Here is an 18449-nt window from a genome sequence, read left to right on the forward strand (position 1 = left end):
TCACCAGGTTGTTATAAGGATCAAATGAAATAGCATATAAAAAACAAGATAAACTGCAAAATGATGTGCATGTGGATGGAATCATTATTGTTTTAGGAAAGACAAGCCTTTTAAATATAATAACTAACATTTAAGGGATAAGCAGCATGGCAGTTCTTATATACTGTTATCTGAAATAAGTTGACTAAAGTTTATAATTTGTTTATAATTTATATAGGGTGTTTATCAGGTTTTTTTTAACAAAGTTTTTTGATACTTCGGTGCATGTATGATTTAGATAAAGCATAGCCACATAGACCTAATCATAAATTCATATAATCTCATATCCTGCTATACGTTTTGCAGTAATAACATTTGCTATATTATTTTTACATTTGTTTTTTAAACAAAGAAATGGAAGTCCTTAAAATGTATAGTTGGGCACAGTGTGACTTTTTTTGTTGTTTTCCTCCTGTTCTGCTTGGACAGAACAGTTAGTGTCACTCACTTCCTGTTGTTTCATCTTCGGTATAGATGCTGTTGGGTTTGGGGAGCTCTGTCCCTGGAGCTATTGGGTTTGGGGAACTGTGTCTCTAGGGCTCTGTGTATCCTATGTAGCTATACTTGGTGACTTCTTTCAAATGTCACTTGCTCTGTTGTTTAGGAGGAGCTGCGGGTGGTGGCTACGCCCAGGTCATTCCCATGGAAGAGGTAAGATCGTGAAGAGATGCGTGTCGTGTATCACTGTGACTTCCTCCTGACACCTTTGTCTCTGCTCCCAGAAGCATAGGCTCACAGTCCTCCATCCACAAGCCCAAAGTACTAAAGGCTCTGAACACCAAAAATGTTTGCAGCACTCCTGTGGTGGCAAAACCTGACGTTGACTTTTATGAGCTTCGTATGGATTTTGTTTATGCCATATGATGTGAATATTCATATATTTTGCTGTAGAAATATTGTTTTGATTAACGGGTACTAACCTAGCCCATGATAGGGGTGTTTTAGAAATAAAGTGTGTGTACACCACAGTACCTTTCTAAATTCCCAAAAATTCTGAATCCCAAAACCCATCTGGCCTCAAACATTCTAGAAAAAAAGATGTTGGCTTGTGTGTCCATGGATTATCTGCTGTACTGCCAAAATTTAGGAAGACTGGGCACTTCCTTCTGTCAGTTAAGACTCCAAAATAAAATAGTTCCAGAAAAAAATGGGCAAAAAGAGGTGATGTTATCAATTCTCATTTCTCCAAGACCTCCTTCTGCTTCCTGCATATCCTCTTCTTGGCCCCTGTGTCTAACCAGTGGCAGGTTCTTTTCCATGCTACTCTCTGCAGCAGCGTCCTAGTTCAGTTCCTGAGCAATCTTCCTAAGCCCAGGTCTGCGCAAGATGCTTTCCTGTTTCATAATTTCAGTAGTTACCCTTCGCTTTCCAGCACTGCAGGTGAGGTCCTAGCCTGCAGGTTCCCCCTGCATCTCACCTTCCACCATATCAAGCTCCTTACAGACTCCTGTCCTGTTTTCTCTTGGTTCCAGGACTTTTCGCATGCCTGGAATGTTCTTCCATTCTTTTTCTGCCCTCTCCGCCCAGCTTAGGTGCTGTTCTCAAGGTTCTGTTAACCCCACAAATTCCCCTTATACTCTGTGTTTATGGCCATCTGGTTCAGTCAGCTGTGGAAAGCTGAGGCCTTTCTTGACGTTTCAGGTCCCAGCACTTAGCAGAGTGTCCTGCACGTAGTAGGCACTCACTAGGAGTATTTGTTGACTTTGTTGAAGGAATAGAACTGCTTACCCATGGAGGCCTGAGTATCAGGGAAGCTAAAGAGAAAATTCAGATAAACTTTAGGTATGGGGGTGGGATGAGAAATAGTAGCCTAAGGCTTTGCCGAGGGGCTGCCCCAAGCCTCGTCCTGAGTGGAGATGAGCACCTCACAGCCCAGATGACACAGAGCCAGGAGGCCCGGTGGGGGATGGGGTGCAAGGAACACGCTCAGGGGAGCAGCTCGGGATTTACTCAGCAAATATGGAAAGGACATTGGTGTCCTGCTGCTACAGGGCATCAGCTGCCTGGCTCAGCATTGGGGAACCATCTTGTGATGGTTGAGCGGGCAACTTGTTCCTTGAAGGTGAGCACCTGCGGTATCTTCATCTCTGCATCCCCAACTCTGAGCACAGTACCTGACACTTAGTGGATGTTTGGTGACTGAGTGCCAAGCTCAGACAATGCACACTGAAAGAAACTTAATAAATAATCCTATGGGGAAATGTTAGAATAAACTCCAGATGGACTGAGGAACTGAAAGGGAGAATACTAAGACTTGCAGGGTGAGGAGCCAGCCTTGCAAAGAATGAGGGAAGGGATTCCAGGCGGAGGGGACAGCTCGTCGGAAAGCCCTGAGACACAAAAGGGCTTGGCTGATTCAGGGAACTGGAGGACACCAGCGGGCCAGGGGGAGTGAGGGAGATAAGGCTGAGAAGTGGGCAGGTGCCAGCTCTTCCAGGCTATTGCTTTTCGTTGCTAAGAGGCAGGGTTTTATTTGAAGGTCATGGTCAGCCACTGAAAAGGTATTAACAAGATAATGTGATGCCAGTTGGGTTTTATACAAATCATGCTGGCTTCTGTGCAAAGGATAGACTGTTGAGGCTCAGAGTGGACACTAGGAGTTCAGTAAGGAGACTGGAAGCAGCCCAGGGGAAAGACGGTGGCTTGGCCCGGGGTGGTGGCAGTAAGGATCGAAAAAAGATGACACTTTAAGATTTGTTTGATGATGTTTGCAGGGTTAGATGTGGGGGGTGAGAAGAGGGGAGGATTCAGGGATGATGATATCCAGGGTACTGGACTGAACAACTCAGTAGATTCCTTGATGGGAATGAGACCTGGGGAGGGATGGGGCGGGGTTTGAACTGTGGTGGCGGGGTGTGCGGTGAAGAGCACGGTCAGCTGGAAAGAAAAGTGTGTATTCCAATTGTAAAATAGCCAAAAAGAAACATTAACTAACCAATGGATGTTCATCTTCACTAGTAATCAAATAAATCCACGTTAAGTTATCAGTTACCATTTTACTTGTCAAATTGGTACGGTTGGATTTTCCAAATGGTATTAATACCAAATTTTGTCAAAAAGGAATTGAAATACATTTTCATAAACCACTGGGAAGTGTATGTCAATAAAACTGTTTTGGAGAGTTAGAAATATATATCAAATACCTTTAAAACTTTCATACCTTTTGGCCCAAATAAATTCATTTTTAGTTTATCCTAAGGAGAAACTGGATGTGTATGCAAAGAGTTCATTTTAAAACTACATATCTTCACATAGTTTATAGCATTTAAAAAATTGGGTGGAGAAACTTAAATGTCTAATAATAGGATATCAAGTTAATTATGTTTTGAAGACTCTTTAATGAAGTGAAAATGCTAGTAATATTAAGTGTAAAAGATAAGGTATAAACTGTTACAGTGTTATCACAATATTGAAAATTAGAAATATGTGTTAAAAATAAAATTTTAACAAGAAAATATAAATGTTTAACCTTCCAAGAAATTAAAGAAATGCAACTTAAAGCGAAACACCACTTTTTCAACTATTAAAGTATTTTTTTTAGTCTGAAGTAACTGATCCAGTGTTTTGCAAGGTGACACTTCATCCCTTTCAAAAAGCAATTTGGTGATATTATCAAGATCTTTTAACCCAATAGCCACACTCCTGGAAATATGTTGCTCATTAGCAATTAATTTTTTAAAAAACAAAAAGCTGTTTGCATGTATTTTTTATAATTGTAGCCTTCTTTGCAAATGCGAAAATATGGAAACAATTTAAATGTCTAGGCTTAAGAGGCTGAAAATTTTTGTCTATCTACCCATTTATATAGCCCTTATATAACTATACATGAAGAAAATTATTATAAAATAATGTTTTAGAAAAGGTTCCAAATTATAAGTATTCAGATTCTATAAGTAATAATCATGTGTGCACATGACACTAGAAGGAAAATAGAATTAAGAGTTGTGAGGGTGATATAATTTATTTCTCAAATTTTCTGTAATATATTCTGTTACTGTTTGTTGTTGGTTTATTTTATGCCCTGTCTCATTCCAAAGTATGCTTGACATGATGCTGTTTTCTAAATAATAAAATAATGCATAAAAGTAAAGTAAGGGAAAATAAGGAAACCAAAATTTAAAAAAACTGTCATTGAGTCCATCAGAATCTTTCACCCTTAACCAGAGAATGGAAGAAATTGCAATGAGAGTCTGCTCAAGAGTTCTTTTTTCTCAAGTAGAAGACCTTGACATTGATTTTCTGATTTAGGCTGTCTTAGCTCATTATATTCAGCTCATTATAAGAATATGTAATTAGCATATTATTTTATTTATTCAGACAGTCCTTGAGTACTGCCATGGTTGTTTAAAACAAATAGAAAGGTGTCCCATTTTATTCACAGTTCAACCTTCACTTGACTGGGGACATCCACGCCATTACCGCTGCCAATAACTTGCTGGCTGCTGCTATTGACACAAGGATTTTGCATGAAAACACCCAGACAGACAAGGTGAGAAGGATTTCTTGTTAGCCATTTTGGGCATCTTATCCTAGGATTCCTGACTCTTAAAGAATTCATGGGAAGACTCTTGGATCCTGTAAACTCTCTGAAATTTTACTCAAAATTTTGTGAATTTTATATATATCCTTATCTCCTGAGGATTGGATCTACACTTTGGTCAAATTCTCAAATGGGCTTATGACCACTGCCAAGTTGATAGGAGAGTCGTATTATGTTGTATTTTTTAAGCCAAATATTCTTTGAGATGAGTCTTTCATTTTAAAGGTAATCGGTAAACCAGTTCTCTTTGTTCTGACCATAGGTATAATCTATGGTCTATGCTAAGGGGATTGAACAGAAGTCTTTTTAAGATGAATATTGCACGGAGCTATCCTAGATGTGCTGTTAAAGAGGTCAAAGACCCTTGCTGGGCTTCGCATGCATGTAGACTAAGAAGTAAATCACACACCAAAGGGGACAGAGTACCTACCAGCTACTAATTTCTCAGACACAGGACATGGATAAAATGGGTACTTTCTGGCATGTTTTATAACAAGGGTCCTGACTTTTTCAATTAAAGTAATTCCCTAATGAGTCTTTGTAGCAGAATCCACATGAATCTTAATTTGATGGTTGTAAGCTATAGATCAAGAAATGTATGTATGCAAGCTCTTTGCAATGCGTGTTATTTCAGATCTAGTCAGTTTTATTAAAATGATAGAATTTAAGTCAATATTGTTTATATTAGGCCCCAAATTTTAATAGGGTCTGTGAGTGTGGGAAAATTGCACACTGTCTTTTCTCTACTCTCTCAGCCATAGTCGTAATCATCACAGAAGACCAACTTCTGTGACCAAATGTGTGGGGACTTCTCCCCACCAGCAAGTAAGCAAGCAATTCTGCAGCTGGCATCAGCTAGGTGTCCTCCAGTTCAGTTCCGACACTATCTACCTGAGTTGTCAGATCTCACAGGTTGAGGGCTTCCCAAGACTGCCCCCACTTCAGATGCCAGTTGCAAGTCCAGGCCTGTGGAACTTCTGACCAACCAGCTATAAATCAGGATTCCCACAACCACCCCCTTGGGTTTAATTAGTTTGCCTGAGCAGTTCACAGAACTCAGGGAAAAACGTACTTACATTTACTGGTTTATTATAGAGGATATTATAAAGGATACAGATGAAGAGATGTGTAAGGCGAGGTACGGGGGCTCAGAGCTTCCATGCCCTCCCCGGGTGCCACCCTCTAGGAACCTCCATGTGTTCAGGTGTCCAGAAGCTCTCCAAACCCAGGCCTCTTGGGTTTTTATGGAAGCTTCATTACATAGGCATGATTGATTAAATAATTGGCCACTGGTGATCAACTTATCCTTCAGCGTCTCTCCCCTCCCCAAAGGTTGGGGGGGTGGGACTCAAAGTCCCACCTTGGTCTTTCCTGTGACCAGCCCCCATCCTGAAGCTATTTAAGGGCTGCCAGCCGTCATTAGTGTATGAAAAGACTTTTACCACCTTGGAGATTCTAAGGACTTTAAGAGTTGTATGTCAGGAGATGGGACAAAGACTAAATATATTTTTTCACAATATCACATAGTTTGGTTATAAATGTAGTGAACTTTCTCACATACTGTGAATTGTCCAAGTTCACCAATGGCCCTTTTTGAAAGTTTTACTTTTGTATTGTTTTTTTAGGCTCTGTATAATCGGCTGGTTCCTTTAGTGAATGCTGTCAGAGAATTTTCAGAAATTCAACTTGCTCGGCTAAAAGTAAGTTTCCAATTAGAGGTTCTTTAAAAAGAAAATATCCTAGAAACACATCAGAAAGATGTGAAAGCCAGAAATTTTCAACTTAACTTGATTTTGGTTTTCAGATACTCTTTTGGGTATTAAACTCTAAAGTGACATAACAATATGGAGAGAGAACACAGTATTAGAAGCTTGAAACCTGGATCCTACAGCAAAGAGCCAAATGGACAAATTAATCAGTCTTTTTATTTTTTTATTCTTTTTATTTTTATTTTTTTGTCTTTTTTGTGACCAGCTGCACCACGCTCAGCCAGTGAGCGCACCGGCCATCCCTATATAGGATCCGAACCCGCGGCGGGAGCGCTGCTGCACTCCCAGCACTGCACTCTCCCGAGTGCGCCACGGGGTCGGCCCTTAATCAGTCTTTTTAGAGCTCAGTTTCTTCATCTAGGAAATGAGAGGACAGCTTTGCTAATCTATGAGTACCCTCGCCAACTAAGAAATTAGAATTTTTGTAAGTCCTCCTCTTTCTAAAAGAAGTATTTTTATAAAATTTGTCAAATTTCTAGAGAAATAAGATAGGCTTTGAAAATTCATCTACCTCGGTTTTTGTTGCAGCAATATACTACAGTTGTACCTGTGAAAGCCGTTGTAATTCTTATGCGTGTTATCTTTTTTCTAATGCTGTTTGTTGCTCATGTCCTACTAATCACAATGCTTTCCCTAGCTCTTTTTCAGAGGCTGAGAAATAAACCTTAATGGTAGAATTTACAACCACTGTTGGTATTAAATGGTTTTAAAAATTCACCCACTTGCTGAACCAAGTTTAGTTTGTTGGGAGTAACGAGTAATTCTATCCTCAGCAGCTATAATATGTACAGTTTCTGTTTCCCAGATTCTTTTTTTATATGTCTTCATTAAAAACCACTTTCTTTGGATATTTTCTTTACAAAAATAGATGCATTCATAGTTTCAATGTTTTTTTCCCCTCCCTGAATTAGAAATAACTTGTTTTGAAACATGACATAAACTTTACTTGAATTATTGGTGTTTTTATTTGAAAAGAAAAACTGGTGACCTGGAGCATCGGTTACATGGACAGCAGTTTATGACCTTTCTGGGCAGTACAGGGTGACCACATAGAGCAGCCTGGAGAGCCCCTGGCCATCGTACATTGTCAGCTGCTCTATATTTGCAGATCTGTCATTTTAAGGATCTTTTACAAATTTTCAGCATCTTCCACTTGTAGAAGATATTTGGACTTTGGCATTTATTTGTATGACTGGACCTAACCTACAATGTGCACGAAGTTCAGTTTAGTTTTTTAAAAGGCTTTACTAATCATGGAGAAAATTTAAAAAGAGGGATAATTTTGGTTACCTTTTGCTTTCTATTCCTTCTTAAACTTATTGCAGTTTTTCTTTCATCATTAGAAACTGGGAATAAACAAGACTGATCCAAGCACGTTGACAGAAGAGGAAATGTGTCGCTTCGCCCGTCTCAACATCGACCCTCCCACCATCACATGGCAGAGAGGTAGGAGCAGGGGAGGCACAGCGTGCTGACTGCCCGGCTGGGAGAACGTGCTCACGCTCAAGCTCTGGGATTAACTTCACAAATGCACAGTTTGTTTCTTCCCATGGTCTTCCCAGCCCGTGCTTCCTAATCCCACCATTTATTTCAGTTACAGTTATCGCTTCTCGGCCTTTTGGCTAAGATCAAGTGTATTTCAGTTACAGTTATTTTTCTGTCCTCTTCCCTCATCCTTGCCTCCTGTACAAACCAGCTGCTCTCTATGGGCTCCATCCCACCCACTCCCAGCTCTTCCAAATTTCCAAGGAAAAGTACTCAGTTTTCTCTTCTGTCTTGCTCTCCCTTGGCCTCTTGTCTCTGCGTTTAAAACACTTTTTAAGCCTGTGTCTCCCTTTCTTTGTTCTGCTGCCTTCTCTACCCACCATCCTGATTTCTTCCTTTCTCACCTTTGGCTCTAAGCAGCTATGAACTTGTATTGTCAGTGCTGAGTGTTTTCTCCACGCCTGGTATGTGCTTCCTGCCATTTACTAGGTGTCACTTTAATGCTTCAGGTGCAGCACAGCGAACTCCCTCCGGACTGCCCTGCCTCCCTCTTGGCTGTGACACCCCCTCCCTTCTCCTGCACTGCCTTCTTTGTCTGTCAGTCACTATGGAGTGGGACAGTGGGAAGAAGCACCAGATGTAGACTCAGCAGTCCTGAGTATGTGTCCCCACCTTGCTGCGGTCTCACCATGTGACCATGTGACACAGACACATGTCACCATGTGACATGTTATATGTTCTGGGCCTCGGTCTCTTGAAGATGGAAATGGAGATGATAATAGATACTTCACAGGAGTGTGGCAATCGTACTTTATAAACTCTAGGGAGCTACGGAAATGTTAGGTGGCATGTATTCCTGATCCTTCCTAGATTTTTCCCATTTCTACCCTCTTTTCAGGACATTTCAGATGCCCGATGTATAGCAGTTGCCTTCTAATCAATTGTCTTGCTTCCGTTTCCATCCCTCCAATTCTGTAGGTTGAGAGTAACAGAGATGTTCTCCTGTCACTTCCTCCAGTCTGCCCCCCTGCAGCCTGTGCAATAGTCGCTATTATATAGCTGGCCTAGAGGACCACCATCGTGTGGCCTCAGGCCCCTTTGCTCCCTGTCTATTTTCCAGTCAGGAGGGCTTCCTTCATCCTTCCAGCCTTTGCTCAACCATCCTGCCTTGGCTCCCTGTCTAGGCCAGTCCTGCCTTCCCAGATACAGCCCAGGTCTCACTCTTTATGACGCTCCCTCCTGGACCCATTCGGCCAGTCTATTAAGAACTTGGTGCTTTCCCACAAACCGTGAGGTGGAGAGACAAAGACCAGAGACCAAGGCTAGGCTCTACCATTTATAAGCACAGATTTGGGCAAACTACTTAACTCAGTTCCCTTATCTTTAAAATGGAGTCATAAAGGGCATCCAGATTGGAAAAGATGAAGTCAAACTGTCCCTGTTTGCAGATGACATGATCCTATATATCGAACAGCCTAAAACCTCTACAAAAAAACTGTTGGAATTGATAAATGATTTCAGCACAGTAGCAGGATACAAAATCAACACACAAAAATCAGTAGCATTTCTTTTCTCCAATAGTGAACATGCAGAACAAGAAATCAAGAAAGCCTGCCCATTTACAATAGCCACCAAAAAAATAAAATACTTAGGAATTGAGTTAACCAAGGAGGTGAAAAATCTCTATAATGAGAACTACAAAGCACTGCTGAGAGAAATGAGAGAGGATACAAGAAGATGGAAAGATATCCCATGCTCTTGGATTGGAAGAATCAACATAGTGAAAATGTCCATACTACCCAAAGTGATATACAAATTCAATGCAATCCCCATCAAAATTCCAAAGACATTTTTCTCAGAAATGGAAAAAACTATCCAGACGTTTATATGGAACAATAAAAGACCACGCATAGCCAAAGCAATGCTGAGCAAAAAAAATAAAGCTGGAGGCATAACACTACCCGACTTTAAGCTATACTACAAAGCTATAATAACCAAAACAGTATGGTACTGGCATAAAAACAGACACACTGACCAATGGAATAGAATAGAGAATCCAGAAATCAACCCACACACTTACTGCCATCTGATCTTTGACAAAGGCACCAAGCCTATTCACTGGGGAAGGGACTGCCTCTTCAGCAAATGGTGCTGGGATAACTTAATCCATATGCAGGAGAATGAAACTAGATCCATACCTCTCACCATATACTAAAATCAACTCAAAATGGATTAAGGATTTAAATATACACCCTGAAACAATAAAACTTCTTAAAGAAAACAGGAGAAACACTTCAGGAAATAGGACTGGGCACAGACTTCATGAATACAACCCCAAAAGCACGGGCAACCAAAGGAAAAATAAACAAATGGGATTATATCAAACTAAAAAGCTTCTGCACAGCAAAAGAAACAATTAACAGAGTTAAAAGACAACCAACAGAGTGGGAGAAAATATTTGCAAAATATACGTCTGACAAAGGATTAATATCCAGAATATATAAGGAACTCAAACAACTGTACAAGAAGAAAACAAGCAACCCAATTAAAAAATGGGCAAAAGAGCTAAGTATAGGCATTTCTCTAAGGAAGATATACAAATGGCCAACAGACATATGAAAAAATGCTCAACATCACTCAGCCTCCAGGAAATGCAAATCAAAACTACACTGAGATACCATCTCACCCCAGTTAGGATGGCTAAAATCCAAAAGACCCTGAACGATAAATGCTGGCAAGGTTGCGGAGAAAAAGGAACTCTCATCCATTGTTGGTGGGACTGCAAAATGGTGCAGCCTCTATGGAAAATGGTATGGAGGTTCCTCAAACAATTGCAGATAGATCTACCATACGACCCAGCTATCCCACTGTTGGGAATATACCCAGAGGAATGGAAATCATCTAGTCGAAGGTATACCTGTTCCCCAATGTTTATCGCAGCACTCTTTACAATAGCCAAGAGTTGGAACCAGCCCAAATGCCCATCATCAGATGAGTGGATACGGAAAATGTGGTACATGTACACAATGGAATACTACTCAGCTATAAAAATGAATGAAATACTGCCATTTGCAACAACATGGATGGACCTTGAGAGAATTATATTAAGTGAAACAAGTCAGGCACAGAAAGAGAAATACCACATGTTCTCACTTATTGGTGGGAACTAAAAATTAATATATAAATTCACACACACACACACACACACACACACAGAAACCGGGGGGGGGGGGGAAGAAGATATAACAACCACAATTACTTGAAGTTGATACGACAAGCAAACAGAGAGGACATTGTTGGGGGGGAGGGGGAGAGGGAGAAGGGAGGGAGGTTTTGGTGATGGGGAGCAATAATCAGCCACAATGTATATCGACAAAATAAAATTAAAAAATAAATAATAAATAGATAGATAGATAAATTATAAATAAATAAATAAATAAAATAAATATTTTTTAAAAAAATGGAGTCATAATGCCAGCCTCTCCATGGAGGCTCCACTGAAATAAATGTGAGAGTACTTTCCAAACTCAAAAGTACCATTCAAATGATCATGAAACATCATCGTGGTAACAGTTTTATTATGTAGTTTTTTTGTGTGTCTTATCTCCCAAAACTAAATTAAAATCTCCTTGGAAAAATTTAAGGATTTTTTTTATTTAAAAATAAGTAATAACATTATAGAGATTTTGGAAATATCTCAAAAGAATAAAAAGTAGTATCTCGCTAAACTAATAAAACTACTGTTTTTGGTTTTTTTGTGCACCGGGGTTTTGTATGTAGCTCTAATTATAACTTGGGTGTATAGACTTTATATCCTACTAGTTCTATTTATATCATAAGCATTTTTATTTTGTTAACTCTTTGTTGTAGTGGTCATTTTAAATGGCTCTAGAATATTCCTGTGTGGGTGAATCACAACTTACTTAACATGCCTCTGTTCTTGAACAGACCAACAACGTTTTTAGTAACTGACACAACTATTTTTAGCATTTAATTAGGGGGCCTACATATTTTTTCTAAAATTTGTTTATAATTGGAAAGATGAGTTACATACAAAATGTGTAGTCAGCTTTTTCAAGGCATTTGTGAGTTTGTGTTAGCCTTTTTTTTTTTTTTTTTTTTTTTTTTTTTGGCAGCTGTAACCAACTGAGCTAACCAGCCAGCCCTTTTCTGGTTTTTCGTGTGTGTTTGTTACTCTTCAGAACTTTTTTGGAGGCTTGCTGGTCAAAGAAAAATCATGCAGGTAGAAATTAGTGTGTTTTTTTAAATCAAGCGTGTGGATATGCTAAAAGAGAAATTTTTACACCAGTTGGCATTCCTCCACATCTGCTTTGGATTCCAGCCTGGGCAGCCATCAGAAGTGTCTCATTCATGGGTCTTGGAAGAGAAAGACTACAGCATCTCTTATACCCAGGGCCGGTGTGCAATTGGTTTCTCTCTGAGGAGGCAGAAAGGTTGAAGCATTCTGTGGTTGCAAATCAATTTTAATGGAAGTGACAATTTCAAAAAACTATTCCAGAAAATACTACAATCATATTACTGTCCAGGTCCCTAAAGTGAAGAAAACTTTATTGCTATGGACAAGCCACCTGGGTCAGAGAAATTTGGAATGACATTTGATAAGTAGTTTGGCCTTTATTACCATGAATTAATGTAAGAAATAAGACTCTCCATCAAACAAATTTAGGACATTTACCAATAGGGTTTTTTGGCTTAGACCTCGAACTCATATAGCCCTTGTGATGGGATTAGGTCTTTATATGATTTGATAACTAGACAGGACACTCAGTGACCATGGGGAGGAGTGAAAACCTTCTAGGCCATATGGATGTCACACCATTTAATGGTCACCCCTTCCTGGGTTCGAAGGATTATTTCATCCTGTGCCTCATATCAGAAGTGTAAATCCCTCATGTTTCTAGTAACAGGGTGGAACCGGAACCGATAGACCGTTCTAGAAACACTTAACATAAACAGAATAAAAAGCCAATTCATCCTGGTGGAACATGAGCAGGACTTCGCACAGTTGGGCAGGTCAGAGCCCATTCCTGACTGAGCCCCCGATCCCCCTGGGGTTCACAGGCTTGCCTTCCCCCCTTCTCCTTCATCTGTCTGTCTCCTGGCTATAGACCGAGGGCCACACGCCTCAGTCATCCTCAGCGGATCAACATCAAGTTGCAGCTTCCTAACACAGCCCCATCAACGTTGTAGGGAATCGGTGTTGTGTCTTCCTCTGAAGCTGAAGGAGTGGACCTGCCCCAACACAGCACTTATGCCACCCGGGCTCTTGGCTGGTGTTAGTTGTTCAAGAAGCCACTGGACACATTCTGGATATTCCCCAGGACATGGTCATCACAGTGGTACTAAAGCTAAAGGGACCGTCTAGAGCAAAGAATAAGTAGATAGACCTGCCCCCCGCCCCCTCCCTCCCCACACACTTACTGGGGCTCTCCCAGTCTTCCCCTGGCCAGGAGCTGCTTTCAGTCATCCTTGTATCCCTGTACAGCTAGCGCAGGACTGGGCACAAAATAGGCCCTCAGTGCTTATCCCTGGAATGAATACGTGCGTTTCTTATTCCACCTTTAGCTCTATCATTGAGAGGCCAAGAATTTTGTTAAGTGTCACTAATTTAGGGTTATCTTCTGGTATTTGTCTGTCTTGTGTGTTGGGATTTAACCTTCACATTTCATCTCCTATGTATCTCAAGTGTCTTTCCCTGTGTATCAAAATCCCAGTGGATTGTGAGACGCCCTGTTCTACCCGGGCCATGTTAAAGGCCCACGTGGGCTTTGGATGCCACTAATGATATTGGTCTCGCCAAGTTTTTTTTTGTTTTTGTTTTTGTTTTGTTTTTTTTTTTTTGCTTGTTTTCTCTTTGCTGAATTTCCATTGTTATCCTTAAATAAATTTGATAAAAAGGTCACTTCAATCTGATGCCAAGATCATATATACTACACATTATAGAAGATGTTTTTACTTTACATGACTGCATCATACACCTTGGGAATAAAAGTAGGAGCTAGTGATAATATTGAAAAGAAGTCCTTTCAATTTGTGTATACTCTGCATATATCTTTAAAAATTATAAAGTAGGTTTATATGTTTATGAGTGTCGGTTGAGTGTGCAAGCGTGTGTGAGCGTGTCTGCGTGTGTATGTGTGTGAGGGAGAGAGACTGGCAGGAGCTGAGTTAGGGACAGTAGAAGGTGGGCAGGGCAGGCAGCTCTGCTCCTGCTTAGTGTGTAAAAGAAAAGGTTGACATTCTTCATCCTACAGACGCTTGCAGTCCCCAAGTGCAGAATTTCCATCTCCACTTTTGTCGTATTATGCATTTAGTGAATTGGATCTAAGTTGTCAGTGTGAAGAGTTTGTTATTTGAAGCCACATAAATTATTAGTAAAGTCTGTGTTTTTCTGGCTTTGTTTCCTGGCATTGTAAATGGTTTTCACTAAACCAAGTCTGGTTTTCACAAATAAAATCTAGATCAGTATAATTCAAACAAGTTAATGAAGAAAATAAAGAGAATTGGTGCCTACTTTAGTCATGATTAACTTTTTTTCCAATACTACATTATGTACTTGTTTTTTTTTTTATTGTGGTAAAAGATACATAACATACTATTTATCATTTTAACCATTTGTAAGTATATTGTGACATTAAATACATTCACAATACTTACACGATCACCGCTATTTGTACCCAAAATCTTTTCACTATTTCAGAAATGCTTTTTCTTGCTGCCTAGTTTAAAAGGGCAGTAACACCCCCCCTACCCTCCCATTGCCCAACACATTCTGTCACATCACCTCTTTTACCTTGCTAAGGCACATCACTAGCAGATATTTCCTTGTTTATTTGATTGCTTCTCTATATCCACCCGTTAGACTGTTAGCTAAGGGGAAGCCGGACCTCGTCTTTCCCTGGCATCAGAACAGTGCCAGGTACATGCTATGAAGCCAGTTCATATTTGTTGATTGAATAAGTAATCCGTTTTCTTCTCTTTCAGTATTGGATACAAATGACCGATTTCTGCGAAAAATAACGATCGGGCAAGCAAGCACCGAAAAGGGGTATTCCCGGCAGGTAGGTGGTGCTTTATCCCATGGAGTGGGTGTCTTAGTTTTCTGTTGCTTATAACAGAATACCTGAAACTGGGTTATTTATAAAGAAAATAAGTTTATTTCTTACAGTTTGGGAGGCTGGGAAGTCCAAGGCCGAGGGAACACATTTGGTGAGGGCCTTCTTCCTGGTGGGGACTCTGTGCAGAGAGGGGTGCTAAAGTTCTCTAACATGCTGCTTCCTCCTTTTGTAAAGCCACTAGTCTACTCCTTGATAACCCATTACTCCATAAATGGGCCAATCACCTCTTAAAGGCCTCACCTTTCAAATACAACATTGGGGATTAAGCTCCAGTGTGAGCCGGGGGACATTCAGACCACAGCCTTGGTTTTACTCACATTAGTTTCCACCAGGCCCAAAGTTTGCTCTCTGCTTTTTTCTTCTTGTCCCCCACCTGCAGTGTCCAGTGGCCCTCCCACCCATGCCAGGTGGTGTTTCCAGTCCCTCAGCAGGACTGGGAGAGATCAAGAGGCATGAAGACTCTGGTGTCTTCTTAGTATTTTTCCTGTATGTGTTTTCAGTTGTGCTTCTGAGAAAAGGCACTAAGGGTGTCTCTCGAATATATATTCTTACATGTTTTATTGGAAACCCATACAGTTAAAACTATATCTGCATAACAACTAAAAAATGAAAATCTCAGACACATTACTCAAATTTCATAAATCAGAGAACAAATACCTCGTTATTAGGCTTAATGGCATGAGGGATTTTTCTTTAAAGGATAATGGCTTACAACAAAAATACAGAGAGCGTGGAAGAAAAATTGTGATTTTCATTTTAATAAATCTCCAGTGTGAGTCAGTGGCTTAGGGATTATAAATTCATTGCGTGATTTTTTTAGTCGGGCACAGTGGGCTTCTATATTTTTTTTAATTAGTAATAAACTTTATATTTTTAGGACAGTACTAGATTTATGGCTTTTGCGTTAAGTTTTTATTAGTGAAAAAAAGAGTCACTTGTACTGTAATAACCAGTCCTCACACCAAATAGATTTTTGGACCATTTGAAATCTCTTGAATTAAAAAGCGAATATGGGGAGTGGGTCAAGAAGAGAAACTAAGCCCAAGCACCTCCTCCTACTCTTCCAAATCCTGGAACTTGCACTTATAAGCAGATTTCAAAAAGTCAGTATTCGTGATAGAAAACCAGAATCATTGCCATAAGTTTTGGGAGGCTTCTGAAAGATAGGAAGATGGAATTGGATTGATGGAGATTGGGAGCGTTTGAGGGGGATCTCTAGATTCACAGGCAATAGATAGCTCCTCTCTCAGACACAGCAGAGAAGCGGCACACCCCTCAGGGTTAGTGGTTAACATCAGCTCCCAGGAAGCTGGTGAATGGACACCTTTCTGAGACACTGTGCTGGGCCATAGCCCAGACTTACAGCCAGACACATTTTATTGAAATTTTAGAGCACAAAGGATTAAAAAAAATTCCTAAGAGCTGCCAGAGAGGAAAGGTTTGATTAGTCATAAGGAATAAAGACTTGTGTTGGTGGCAGGCCTCTCATTAACAGTACCAAAAACTAGGTGACACTGGGGAAAATGATTCAGAGTTCTGAAGGAAAATGATTTCTGAACCTAGAATCCCTCAGCAGAAAGAGAAAAACAGCAGCAACAATAAAAGATGTTGCATAGAAAATATAAAATAAGCTGGCTGGAATAAACCAAACATATTAGCAGGAGACCGAGGTATGAACTGTAACTGACACAAAATGCAGAAACTGTAAAGCATAGAATAGATATTTTGATACAATAAAAAATTTAAGTCTTCAGTATAAAGAAGTCACACATACAGAAACATAAAAAGACCAGTAACAGACCTGGTGGGTAGTACATGCAACATGTGTAACAAGGATTCATGTGCAAGCTAATACTCAAATGTTGCTCTCTCAGTAAGGCCTTCCCTGGCCACCTTGTTAAAAACCACAAATGGCCTGTCCCAGACTCCCTCTCTCCTTTCCCTGCTGGACTTATATCCTTGACAGTCATCCCTGCCTCTCAGGTTTATTCTCAGCCTTTCCTACTAAATCAGGAGTTATACAAGGGCGGGGATTTGTCTGTTTTACTCACTGCTGTATTTCCCACACTTAGAGCAGAACTTTGTTACACAATAGCAGTAGGTATCCAATGAATAAAATAATAAAAGACAGTTTACAAACAAATAAAATAGCAACATGAAAAGATAATCACAAGTAATCACAAAACTGCAAATGAAAACCACTGTGAAGTATTATCTACCTATGAGCTTATCAGAATGTAAATAGCTAATACTTGGTGTTAGTTAGGATGCAGGGAAACACAGACTTTTATACAGTGCTGGTGCAAGTAGAAATTGGCAAAACCTTTTTGGATAACTGTTTGTTAGTATTAATATTTGAAATGACCCAACAATTACAACTTCAGGACTAAAATTATTTTTAAAAAGAAGAAATATTTGCTTATGTGAAAAAAAAAAGAAACCTATATATAAGGATATATTTTACAGCATTATTTGTAATGGTGAAAATTTGAAACACTCTAAATGTCCATCCGTAGGGATGGTTACATATATTTGGTGCATCCTTCTGTACCACAGATACATGTGGGGGTTGAAAATAAGTGTGTATAGGTGGAGTGACATAAATAGGGCTCTTACACCAGTCATGAAATGGAAAGGTTAAAAAGTTTTGTTTTGTTTTTTTAATTTTAAAAAGTAAAATACAGGTAGTACAATCCCGTTTATATTAAGAAAAAGCCAGCATACATGTTCATATATGTATACAAGAACCTAAACTGGAAAGATGTACACCCATAGTTGACGTTAGTTGATACTGCAAAGAGGATTGGAAAAGAAAGGGAGTAGTAAAGAAGGATTTTAACCTTCTCTCCGTGTATTTTTGTACCATTTTAAGTAGCACTGGAGAGAGGGAAGATTGACAATGGCTATGATCTGTATGCTTCCCCTGTGCCTTGTATTGATCGACCCACTGCATACATTAGCATATTTAATTTGTAAATCTGATTTACAAATGAGAAAAGTAGGGATGTTGTGTTAAGTAACTTGCCCAAGGTTATGTTTTGTATTGCTTTATGCATACGTTTTTAAGTAAAAAGATACTGTATTTAAGAGCTATAACTTTTTTTATTTTTAACCATAAGACTCTATTGAGAACATCTTTTTATGTCATTTAAAAAAAGATCTGTATCATTTTTAATGGCTATATAATATGTCATCTTCAAGATGTACCATAATTTATTCAGCCAGTTCCCCCTGTTAATGGACATGTAGGGTGTTGGCAGTGTTGGGCTTTCACAAATAACCTGTAGTACCCATACATACAGATTTGTGTGTATACTTGTCCGATAATATCCTTAGGACAAATTCCCAAATGTATAATTGCTCAGCCAAAAAGGATGCAATTTTCAAATGTTGACGTATATTTCCATATTATCTTTCAGAATAGTTATACTGATTCACATCCTTGCCAATGTTGCATGTTGTGCTTTAAGATTGTGA

General features: G+C 39.6%; 1 protein-coding gene across 1 annotated transcript in view; it reads left to right on the top strand.

Moving 5' to 3' along the window:
* MTHFD1L (methylenetetrahydrofolate dehydrogenase (NADP+ dependent) 1 like) overlaps positions 1-18449 on the top strand; it is a 182248-nt gene that overhangs the window by 49985 nt on the left and 113814 nt on the right. The window contains exons 14-18 of the mRNA XM_063098373.1: positions 644-690; positions 4421-4528; positions 6205-6279; positions 7692-7794; positions 14839-14915. Coding sequence (XP_062954443.1) covers positions 644-690; positions 4421-4528; positions 6205-6279; positions 7692-7794; positions 14839-14915 — 410 coding nt within the window. The remainder of the gene's footprint in view (positions 1-643; positions 691-4420; positions 4529-6204; positions 6280-7691; positions 7795-14838; positions 14916-18449) is intronic.

This window comes from Cynocephalus volans, chromosome 5, assembly GCF_027409185.1.
Source record: "Cynocephalus volans isolate mCynVol1 chromosome 5, mCynVol1.pri, whole genome shotgun sequence".
Taxonomy (NCBI): domain Eukaryota; kingdom Metazoa; phylum Chordata; class Mammalia; order Dermoptera; family Cynocephalidae; genus Cynocephalus; species Cynocephalus volans.